The 12,249-nt window shown below is 34.6% G+C and overlaps 1 protein-coding gene across 13 annotated transcripts in view; it reads left to right on the forward strand.

Annotated features, from left to right (window-relative positions):
* Positions 1-12,249, forward strand: part of DPP10 (dipeptidyl peptidase like 10) — a 1,405,335-nt gene that overhangs the window by 863,705 nt on the left and 529,381 nt on the right. The window contains exons 1-2 of one of the 13 annotated variants that reach the window (XM_085001431.1): positions 5,806-5,885; positions 8,349-8,414. The exons of 11 other annotated variants lie outside the window; for them this stretch is intronic. In XM_085001431.1, coding sequence (XP_084857557.1) covers positions 5,841-5,885; positions 8,349-8,414 — 111 coding nt within the window. In that variant the 5' untranslated portion in view covers positions 5,806-5,840. Of the gene's footprint in view, positions 1-5,805; positions 5,886-8,348; positions 8,415-12,249 lie in introns of those variants that run through there. One more of the 13 variants, XM_085001430.1, reaches the window with a different exon arrangement.

A 12,249-nucleotide genomic window follows, 5' to 3' on the forward strand; every position in this document is an offset into this window, starting at 1 on the left:
CTTCTGGGTACCTGGCAGTTTGTTGTGCATTTTTGTCAACTTTTCTGTATGTTTACAAATTTTCAGAGTTCCTATTGTGGCTCAGCAGGTTAGAACTGGACATGGTGTCTGTGAAAATGCAGGTTTGATCCCTGGCTTTGCTTGGTAGGTTAAATTATCCAGTGTTGCTGCAAGTTGTGGCATAGGTCACAGATGTGACTTGGATCCCACCTAACTGTGGCTGTGGGGTAAGCTGTTGGGAAAGTAAAGTCACCTGAGGCAATGGTGAGAAAGTCTATAATTCTTACTCAGGTAATGATAGTTGAAAAGTAAATTTTAAAAATCATTTTAATAATCATGAATTTTATAAATAATGCTTACCTCTGAAGTACCACTGTTTTTTTTTTCTAATCTTTAATCTTGGACAAGATAACATGTGTTTGATCAAGAATATTTAATTTCTATATGTTTTTGATATAAGAGGAATCATAAATGCAAATATTTGACAGAAAATTTCCTTAAGTCATATGAACTCCTGGAACTCAGATGCGCATTAGATTTAATGTTTAAGCTTCTAGCTTCTGGGTATACAGGACTTCTATATGAAGATTGGCTCAAATCTTGTTAAACTCTTCAAGACTATAATAGATTGATGACAGTATTTGGAACCTAAATTAAAGCAAAGATGAGAACAAAGTTGAAAATGCCCTTGAAGATCACTGTTCCAAACCAGAAGATATCACTTAATACAGGATTAGTCAGCATCTCTCTAAGGTGATACAGTATAAGTTTGGGAAAAGAAATTTCCTTTTTTTCCCCCCTAAATCATGACTAATAATTATGCTGATGCAATAAGTTTTTCTCTGATTTCTCTTAACACTCCCATATTTTTGTGGTGGAGATGCTTCTTTCAGGCCAGCAAAGAGAGCTCCTTTTTTCCCTTAGAGGAGATGAAGAAAAGACAAATCATTTTCAGTGTCTAAGGCAAGCTAATTACTGCTAATCTGCCCACCTTTCCACCTCTCATCCACATAGAAGAGGCTACTATTTGTTATCTAACCACAGATCAGGCTCTGAGGTTCAGTTCCTTTCTTTCTCACATCTATTTCGAGTTAATATAGGTTGGTTTATTACATAGCACTTCTTCAGTCTACCCCAGACTGAATATTCAAGGCCATTAATAAAATGTTATTAAATTTGGAGACATAAAAACTCTGCCTGCTTTACTAACCAACATAACGTATTGAATTTTACTCACCACAAATTTCCAATAGCTGGTAAATTAATGATGTGTTTTGTTTGTCCTCTTTAAATATTGGGTGAAGCACAGTTTTGCTATATACTGATATCATCATACTTGTCTTCTGGAACCATTTATATGCAGCTGTATCAATATATTTTATTTATTCATATATTGTTTTCCACCACCACCTTTACTTGAATGATGGATGTGTTGGCTTTTAATATCAATAGGAAAGAAATTACAACTACCTGGGAACTTTTGTGAGTTACAGAAGCATGAAAAATTCAGAACTGATCTTTTATGGGGATGGCCACTGACCAGATCTTCACTCTAAGCTCATTACTTTTCAACATATTCATCAACCAAGACCTTGATATGACTGGACTTTATGAATCTATGGTACTGCATCCAAATTCCATTGTATAGTATAGACTACATTTTCTCAAGCTTAAGACTGGGAAAATCAATAGCCATTCATATAAGTTTATAATACTAGAAAAATCTAGAACTGGAAAGTGGTTTTAGTAGTCATTCAGGCCAAAAGTTTGCTTCCTTATAGAATTTTTCTGTGAAACAGGCAGCATCAGGTCTTGTTTTAAAATATTTCTGGAGAAAATCTTTATCCTATTTGAATAATGCCATATATGTATTACATCATTCATTATGTCCACTTACTGGTCTGATTTTCTTTAGTACTGTTTAAGCCTTTATTACTCTAAACTTTACCTCCATAGGAATGAATTCTTCTTGGTAACATCTTTCATATAGAAGACCTCATGTATGCATAAAACTAAATAACTAAGTATAAATCAATTATACTCTCTCTAAATATATCTTATGTATCATATACAGTCTAAACTCTTCTCGATCTTATTTTAGAGCAGCATTCTTCTAACTTGTCTGCTAAATAGTAACAAGAAAGCCTAGAAATTCAATACAAATTACATCTTGAAATACATTTGGTATCTAAATGATTTGTCTTTAAAACATACCATGTAGCTTTTGCTCATCACTCCATAAATAAATCTGTACTGACTTTAAAATTTATGTTCAACTTATTCATTGGTTAGAAAGGCTGTACATACCATGTATTTAGGCGGAATGGCTTCTCTGTGAATGGACTTTGAATCAATTCTGTAGCATATCCTGTCCTTGCCATGCTGTTGTGTGTGTCCAAATTTGGGAAGCATAGTTTGGTAGATAATAGGTATGTTTTGTTGTTGTTTTTGTTGTTTTACCCAAAAAACATTGTTTCCTGCAGCAGTTGACTAAGTAGTTATCAAATTGAAGCACTTATTTTTACTGATCTGAACTTTGTCACACGGTATATTGGGATGTCATTGCTAAATGTCCTACTGGGAATGATAATGGAATCTTTGAAATGTGTCTGTTATGAAAGTTTGAAAGACAGGTGAATGCCAAGTTCACACTTTCAGCCAGTGGAGTCAATTGGCTGGTCATCTGCATCTACATTTTTTCATAACATTCAGCTTATTTTGATGAATTCACTTGAATGCAAGATCTGTCACTCAGGTTTGGGGCACAAATATGTTGATGTTTAAAATCATATTAAATGCAGTCTGGTCAAGCATTTCTGTCCCTATTGACAGGCATTTTAGGGAAGCCAAATGAACATCTAGAAGTTACTTGGTGGACGTGGAATCAGAATAAGAAAAATTGGGGGATCTTTGTTTTTTTTTTTTTTTCTTTCTCTTTCTTTTTTTTGTCATGCCTGTGGCATTGTGGAAATCCTCAGCCCAGGGATTGAACCCATGCCACAGCATTAACCAGAGCCACAGCAGTGACAAAGCTAAACCCTTAATCCTCTAGGCCACTAGAGAACTTCAGGAAAATTGTTTTTTACAATGAAGATATTTAGTAGTCTTAGCCCTATATTTTCTGATACATTCATTTCAATAGGAATTTTTGTGTCTTGGAAATCAGAGTTGTTAAGAACTAGTAGGGCACTGATAACACATCCTTCTGATTGCTGAACGGCTCCTCTCTATGTAAAAATGTAGTCAGGAAATACATCGTGTCTTTCTGTGTAATCTGGGGTCAATTTTGTTTCTTATGACTCATCTCTGAGAAAACAGTACTTCCCTTTATTCCCCAAATTCACTGTGGTACCATCTTGCAGTACCTGCAATCTTGTAAGGAAAGACCAAAGAAAATGTTGAGCTGTTTGGAAACTGTCAATCAATAACACAGGCAGCATTAGAGGAATGAATCCAATAAGTGGAGAGAGGTATAATGAAGATTCAGAGATGATCCTTTAAAAAGAGAACAATAGAGTACGAGAAGAAGAACAGTTATTCTGGATTCATAAATCCTGAGTCACTGAAATCTGAATCAGCACAGATATCTGAACTCTATTTGTGCTGAAGAAGCAAACTAAGGCTTTCAAGAACTAGTTTGTTCTGATACCTCTTGTCTTTCCCTGACAGCCAAAGAAAGAGATAAACAATTCTTTTTGGCTGCACCTACAGCAATCAGAATTTCCCAGGCCAGGGCTCAAAGCCAAGCCATAGCAGTGACAAAGCTGGATCCTTAACCACTAGGCCACCAGGGAACTCTGAGACAAGCAATTTTTTTTAACATGGGAAACCACGACAAAAGAAATATATTTTTCCTTGGGAGAAATCTTATATTGATAAGGAGTTTAATATTCAAAATATGTAAGAAACTCTGTAACGACAACAATAACAACAGCAACAACAAAAAAACCCCAAAAAACACATGATTTTAAAATCAGATTTTAAAATGGGCAGAGGTCCTAAGTAGACATTTTTTTTTCAAAGAAAACATACAAATGGACAACAGGTATATGAGAAACTACTTAACATCTCTAATCATTAGAGGAACACAAATCAAAACCAGATTGAGATATTACCTCATCTCTATCAGAATGAGTGTCATCAAAAAGACAAGAAATAACACATGCTGATGAGCACGTGGAGAAATGAGAACCCTTGTGCACTGTTGGTGGGAATGTAAATGTATACAACCACTATGGAAAACAGTATGGAGGTTCATCAAAAATTATATGGCAGAATTCCACCTCTGGGTATATGAATCTCAAAGAGATGTTCATTGAAGTGTGATTCACATTAGCCAACATAAGTAACAACCTAAGTGTTCTTCTGTGGATGAATGAATAAATAAAATGTGAAATATATATGTGTGTGTACACACACACATACACACACAATGGAATATTTTATTTTTCAGCCATGAGAAAAAGGAAATCCTAACGCTGGCAATAACGTGGATGGGCCTTGAAGGCATTATGCTAAGTGAGATAAATGAGAAAGAAAAAGGTGAATACTGTATGATATCACATGTATATGGAATCTAAACAAGTCAAACTCACAGAAACATAATGGTTACCAGCAGCCAAGGGGTGAGGAAATGGGGAGATGATTGTCAAAGAATATAAACTTGCAGTTATAAAATGAATACATTGTAGTTAACAGCACTGTACTGCATACATGAAAGATTAGATCTCAAATGTTCTCACCAGAAAAAAGAGACGTGAATTTTCTGGAGGTGTTAACTAACCCTATTGTGATAATTATTTCACAATATGTATGTATCAAATTATTGCTTTGTTTAAAAGTGCCGTTACATGGGTCAACCAAGGAGCCATGTGTCCACCAAGAGGGGGCTTCATGCAAACCTGAGGGCATGAATGGATCATGCTGGACAGACCCCAAAGGCCATCACAATATGGGGGGGGGAGGGCTTTAGAAATTTATTTATTTATTACCTAATCTACATTGAGATTCTACTGTGCATCAGCCTCTGTTAATCCTGTGGATACAGAGAACAAAAGAAATAATTCATGGAGTTCATGTGCTAGTAGGTAGATTTTGTTTATTTTTGGATTACATTTTGTAAATTTATATCTGGGAAAATTATGATAGTTTTGTTCTCTCTCTATCTCTCTCTGCCCCTCTTCTACTTTGTTTTTGTTTTTTGTTTTTGTTTTTTTTGAAGGGAGCTTTCAAAACATTATGTATAGCTTTTCTTCTTTGAAGAACCACTCTTTTTGTGCTTTTTTTTTAAGATGTCTTGTATATTGTAAAAAGATGAAAAAATAAAGTGTTATAAGGAAAGCCATTATAGATGTCATTGTAGCTCTATCTATATGATACAAAATAATTTAAAATGTGAATAATTAGATGAATCATATGTTGGCCTCTTTTGAGGTATAGTTGATTTGCAAGGTCATGATAATTTCTTCTGTACAACAAGTGATTCAGTTATACATGTACATACATCTGTTCTTGTTCAGATTCTTTCCCCATAGAGATTATCATAGAATATTGGGTAGAGTTCCCTGTGCTATACAGCAGGACCCTGTTGGGTAATGATTCCATATACCTCAGTGTGCAAATGCCAATCCCAAACCCCCAGTCCATCCCCCCCAACAACCTGTCCCCATCGGTAACCGTAAGTTTCACAAATCTCTAAGACTTACCAAAAGGAAGAATGTTGGGGTTGGTGTTAGTAAGCTTGTCAATTGTGACAACAATTAAGCATCCTCAAATTCTCAGATCGCTTTTATTTTGCCAGAAAATGAGTTGATGATGATTACCACTGGGCCAAAGCAGTGATGACTTTCAAGTGGGACAGACATGAGGTTGGTTATCACTTCCTGGTAGGTAGAGATAACCTAATCCCCTCTCCCATGCAGACATAAAGTTGATAGAATTATTTACATTTCCCAGAAAGTGAAATATAAGACATGCAAAATATTTAAAAAATCAAATTTAGACTGAAGTTCTCTAATTGTGGCAAAATGAACATTTAGAGCAAACCTCTTTTTGAAGGGCACTGGGGGAAAGTCAGTTTTTAACCTGCAGTACTAAGGGGACATTCTGAGCACTGCTGCAGATACTGGCTACTATATTCACAGACTAGAGGGGAAAAAAAGACTCTCTTCAGCAGATGAATAGATACATTGACTGGCTTAGAGACAAGTAATTGCCTTACTCATCCACACAAAATTTTGGCCAGAGAAGTCCTCTTTTAAGCAGAACACAAATGATGCATGATGCATACTTATGCAGATGAAGTGTAATTTACCTTGGATTTATTTAATTATTCTTGGTCCATGGGGTTTCTGAAAAAATAGCCTAAATGCTACATTACTGTAGATTTTTTAAAAAGGTCCACATCTCTGTTAATTTCTTTTTTATTCATTGCATGCTGTATATGTATAGTGTGTATATGTTAGAATTTGGTTATAACCATCACAGAGTAGTAGTTAACACACACATATTCTTAAAATTTCCAATTAAAAGGAGCACAGGAATATTGATTACCATAGTGAAAATATAATTTATTTCTTTGCTTTTTAAATACCTGTAGGATACTTAACATTTTTAATGGCAAAAGTGATAAAAATATTTAAAAGCACATTTAGTTCCTGTTCTACTCCATTTCATTGATTTCTGCTTTTTTATTCTTTTGCAGAAAAAGTTGTAAAATTGATGTCCAACTATAGCTGCCTTTTTGTAATATTATATTTCCGTATGTGAAGAAAGAATTAAATCTCCTACACACATGCTATGGTTTTAATTTTAAAAAGAAGAAAAGTGTTTATGCCTTCATTCCTGCTATTTAAAGGGCAGCATTGCAATTTTTTACAATGAAGTGCTTAATTTTCAGTCTATTACTTTTTTTTTTCAGACTTAAAAGTAGTAGATGCTCAATACATAAATGCGTGAAAAGAAATCAAGGTTTGAGCCATATCAAATATTTCTAGCTCAATATTAGTTTCTACTCCTGAGAACCCCAAAGGTTTTTCTACTGAAAGATCATCCTTCCTAACCACTGACTTTTCCTCTGGTGAGTGAACAAATGGCACTTGTTCCTCAGGAGGGGAGGGATTTCCAGATCCCATCCAATGCTGACTTACTAGCAATAGTTTTGGCTTGGAGTTGGTGATGGCACTGTAGAAGTATAGTTAGTTAAAATAAGGAGATTTGGTGAATTGCCAGCTTCGTCCCCAGATGCTCACAGAATCTAAAGGTCAGCTGTGTTATGAAGATCAAATTAACAATATTGGCTTTGAACTTGGCTTCCAGCTATAGTACCACTTGTTCTTTTCAAGCAGTCCTTCTTGGCCCATGGCTCTACTATTTTCTTAACCTTTGTTTGGAATCTTATTTGACTCCTGGGCAATGGCAACATTTAACTAATTACTAGAAAAGGAAGCCAATTAAACACACCTTGTTCAACTTGAAGTTAACAAAGAATGGCTTCTCCCTCAGCCTGGGGTGAACTTCGTTTGTCTTTCACATATAAGTTCCTCCTGATCCAAGTCTTCTTTTACTAGGAAAGGGTCAAAACAGATTTGGTTTCTAGATACTTCACATTTAACACCACCATGAATCTCTTCTTTTCTCATAATTCCTATCACATTCAGCTTCTGACATTACAATATTAATTTTTTTAGAACTTTTTCTTCTATTATTTAATGATCTATTGATCTCCTCACCTAGACTGCTAGGTTGTCTCTTATGTGAAGGCAATAAACTCATCTAGAGTCCTTCCCAAATCTCCCTCCCCCCCTTCACCTACCTTCCTTCCTTTTTTCTATCATCCAGTATAAGTTGACACCTATCTTTGCAACAGGATGAGGCTTCGAAAATACATAAGAGAATACAAAAGTCTTACAGAACTGTCTATTTCAAGGGAATTACTTTTCCTGTCTCAATGACAGTTAATACTCATGAATAATTATGTATAGATTTATTTTTGTTCTTCAAATTTGAGAGAGATGGTTACAGAGTTTAAATTTATGCAGACTAAATAAACAGTTGATGGACAGTTTTCACTTGCATTATTTCTTAGGAAGCTCACAGATATCATATGCAAATTGATAATATCACCTCTATTGTGTGTGTGATCAAAGCAAAGCTGTTTTATCTTGGCGATAGAAATGTGGGGGTTAGTTTTGTGACGTGCTTTCTACATCAATGTGCAATGGCATTATTTGAGCACATACCACTATTTCTGTTTGAAGCCTAAGAAAATGAAAACCTTATTTTAAATGACACAAGTAATGTGCGTAGACCAGGTTACTAGGTTTACTATTTTTTCTCTCTCTCTACAGTGGATATTCCCCAAAACATGGACAGCCTGTTGTCAAGTTAGTTTTACATCATACTTAGCTATAAAAGTAAGTTTATATCTATTGATATAATAGTCTTGAAAATTAAGAATTGAAATTATGAAAGTAATTGAAAGGTTAAGATTAAATATTATCCAAATCTTCCCAAAAAAACCTTTCTTAGTTTGTTACATTTGTATAATCAATGTATGTAGGTGGAATGCACTGTGTACCAAAAACTGCACTGGGCATTGCAGATATAATGAGAAATGACCAGATTCCTTGACTTACTCATGAGCAAGAAGTTAGTTGGCTAAAATATAAGAACTTTGGGAACACTTAGGAGAAAATGGTGTTTGCAACCTTCTCCTCTTCTGAACTGAAGCTTGAAGATGATGTTTGGCTTGTTAGCAACTCGTGCTAGCTAATCCACCCCAGAAATTTAGGGCTATTGATCTAGTTTGTAGATCACTGAGATTCTTTCAGTGCTCTTTAAACAACAAATGCACGGCTCTAGAGGTGAGTCAACAACTACTCTCCTGGGATGTCTTTTCTCTTTAGGTTTCAGAAGCAGATAGCTAGTTCATCTCCTAGTCCTCACATGGCTGAGATGCAGCCTTCAAAATTAAATACCTTATTCTTAACTCTTAAAGCATAAAGCTGAGCATAGTGCTTTAGTCCAAATATTTTGTGAATAGTTGGTATGTGCTAGACTAGGTGTTTCAGATGCAATGATGAGTGTGAAATGGTCTCACCTTCAATTGAGGTTAAATTCAATTGAGATTAAGATTTGATTTGGTAAATAGCAAATTCAGAGGAAGGTAATAAAATTGACCATTATGTCTCAGGCATTACCAGTTGGGTTTATAATAATAAAATATTATGTCAATTGTATATGTAATAGAGCTAGTAAGTATGTACTTGGAATTTAAAATCCAGATTTAAAAGCTGCTAAGCCGTCATGTGTTCACCAGATTCCTTTGATGCTGAGATGGGTCATTTTAACAGTTCAAAAACTCTATTACACTAGGACCTAATCTTTATAATTGAGATTCTCAATGTTTAGGACTCATCTGGAAGCCTGTTACAGCAAAGATTGTTCAGGACCCAAAAACTCAGTAGGTTTGTGATGGGGCTGGATAATTTGCATTCATACTATCTCAGAAGTGACACTGACCATTGAGTGGCACTGACCTTAGGAATGTTTGTCAAACTTTAGCATACAGGAGAATTACCTGGATGGCTTGTTAAAAGACATTGTTGGGGGTCTGCCATGGAGGTTCAGAAACTCTGGAATAAGGCTAAATAATTTTTATTTCAAACATGCTTTCAGGTGGTGAAAGGTCAGTTTTTGACTCTTCTGGTTCATGGACTGCACTGAGAGCTAAGAAACTATCTAAATAAGTGGATGGAAACAACCTAGTCAGAAACCCAACTTGGGGAAACATAAAACCTTTGATCAAAATATGTACTCTAATTAACTTGGAATTCTCATCCTAGAAGCAGAAAAAAATGTAGGAAACTGAATGGTATAAATCTGATGGACAACTTAAAGAAGTAGTAAGTGCTATAAGTAACAACTGATGATGATACAATAAAAAAGATGTTATGCACTTAGAAGGAGAATGGGGTTGCTTGATAGGTATAGTGATTCCTTTAGCTATCTGTTTACTTAGGGATCCATTTGTTTTTGATTTTTTTAATAGTTCGTCTATGCATTCATTTTAAACATCAGTGTAATACTGATAAAAAGATTAAATGATAGAACGTCTTTAAATGTTATGGGCAGATATAGTGTCCATGTAGAGAAAAATGATGGGCCAGGGTTAAGCCCTGGGGGGAACGCCACGGTTTAGAGGTAGATTTAAGAAGAAAAAAATAAAGAAAATGGAGAAGTGGTTAGCAATGGAGGGTAAACAGGAGAGTGTGGTGTCACAGGAAAGACTTTCCTAGGAGGATTTATTGGTTAATGGATTAGAATGCTGCTGAGAATTCATGTAACATAATGGAAAAATTGACCCCCTGACTTGGCAACATAGAGACCTGGAAGTCATCTTATTGGAGTGTTTCATGAAACCCCAACTGGCTTCCTTACAGAAAGAAGGTATAGTGAGTAAGTTGGGATAGAAATGTACATAATTCATCCATATGCATGTGCATGGATTTTTTTTTTGAAATACAGTTTTGTTTGTTAATGTTTCCTTTCTTATTAATATGACACAATTTTCATTAGCCCAGATTTATGTTACCTTTTAATATCAGGTATCCATCATTATTTTTCTTTTTTCTAAATCATTCTATCTTCATATGATTGTTTTTCCAGGTGAATTTCAAGATATTTTGTCAGTTTAAGGAAAAAGAGTACTGTTAGGATTTTCATTGGAATTACTTTAAATTTTTCTGATTAATCTAAGAAAATGAACATTATTTTTTCCATACTGAATCTAGCTTAACATAAATTCAGTGATTTCCTACATCCTTCAAATGCTCTTATAAATTCTCCAGTAAATTCTGTTGTTTTCTTCCTTTGGACGCTAAAACTTTCTAGTCACTTAATATATCTATTGTCATGGTGAATGTTGCTATTATATAATATATACATTTTAATTGTGGCAAGTTACCCATAACATAAAGCTTAACATTTTAATAATTTTTAAGTGTATGGTCAGTGGTATTAAGTATATTCATATTCACATTGTTGTGCAGCCACCATCACTATCCATCTCCAGGACTTTTTTCATCTTCTCAAATCAAAACTCCATACCTATTAAACAATAACTCCCTCATAGATACTTTCCATGTCTATGAATTGGACTATGCTAGGTAATTTATATAAGTAGGCTCGTACAATATTTGTCCATTTCTACTGGTTTATTCCAGTTAATATGATGTCTTCAGGGTTCTTCCATGTTGCAGTATGTATCAGAATTTCCTTCTTCTTAAAGATGAATAATATTCCATTGTAGGTGTACACTGCATTTCATTTTTTTTTCATTCATCAGTCTATGGGCAGCTGGGTTCCTTCCACATTTTGGCTATGGTGAATAATGCTGCTTTGAACATGACTGTACAATTATCTGTTCAAATCCTTGTTTTCAGTTTTGGGGGAATATACCCAGAGGTAGAATTTCTGAATCACGATGATTCTTTTTTAGACTTTTTGGAAACTGCCGTATTGTTTTTCCATGACAGAAACAACAATGTCATTCCCACCAACACTGTACAGTGTTCCAACTTCTTCACATCCTTTTAAACACTTGCTATTTTCTGTTTTCTTAATAATTGCTGTCCTAATGTGTGCGTAGTAGTATCTTATGGTTTGGATTTGCCTTGCCTTACTGATTAGTGATTTTGAGAGTCTTTTCGTGTTCTATGGGCCATTCATATATCATCTTTGGAGAAATGTCTACCCGAATTTTTTGCCTATTTTTTTTTATTATATAATATCCTTCTTTGTCTTTTGCAACTATTTTCAACTCAGAGACTAAATTATCTGATATTATTACAGCTACCTTGCTCTCTTTTGTGTTATTTGTGTGAAATATCCTTTTCTTTATTTCACTTTCAGTGTCTGTGTTTCATAGAGCTAAAATGAATCTCTTTTGGACAGCATATAGTTGAATTTTGTATTTTTTGTTTATTTGTTTGTTTGGTTAGTTTTTTTTTTAATCCATTTCGACAATCTATGTTTTTTGGTTGGGGACTTTATCCATTTGTTTAAAATAATTACTCATAGGAAGGGACTTAGTGTTATCATACAGACTATATATTTTATAGATTTTTGTCCCCTTATTTCCTCTTTTACAGCCTTCTTTTTTATTTTGTTGATATTTTTGTGTGGCATGTTTTGATATCCTTCTCATTTTCTTTTGTGTCTATTTTATAGGCTTAATGTGTGGTTACC

Source organism: Sus scrofa, chromosome 15 (assembly GCF_054392235.1).
Source record: "Sus scrofa isolate SSC_HxYL_T2T_F1_AM1 chromosome 15, Sscrofa_HxYL_maternal_Yorkshire_Landrace_v2.0, whole genome shotgun sequence".
Classification (NCBI taxonomy): domain Eukaryota; kingdom Metazoa; phylum Chordata; class Mammalia; order Artiodactyla; family Suidae; genus Sus; species Sus scrofa.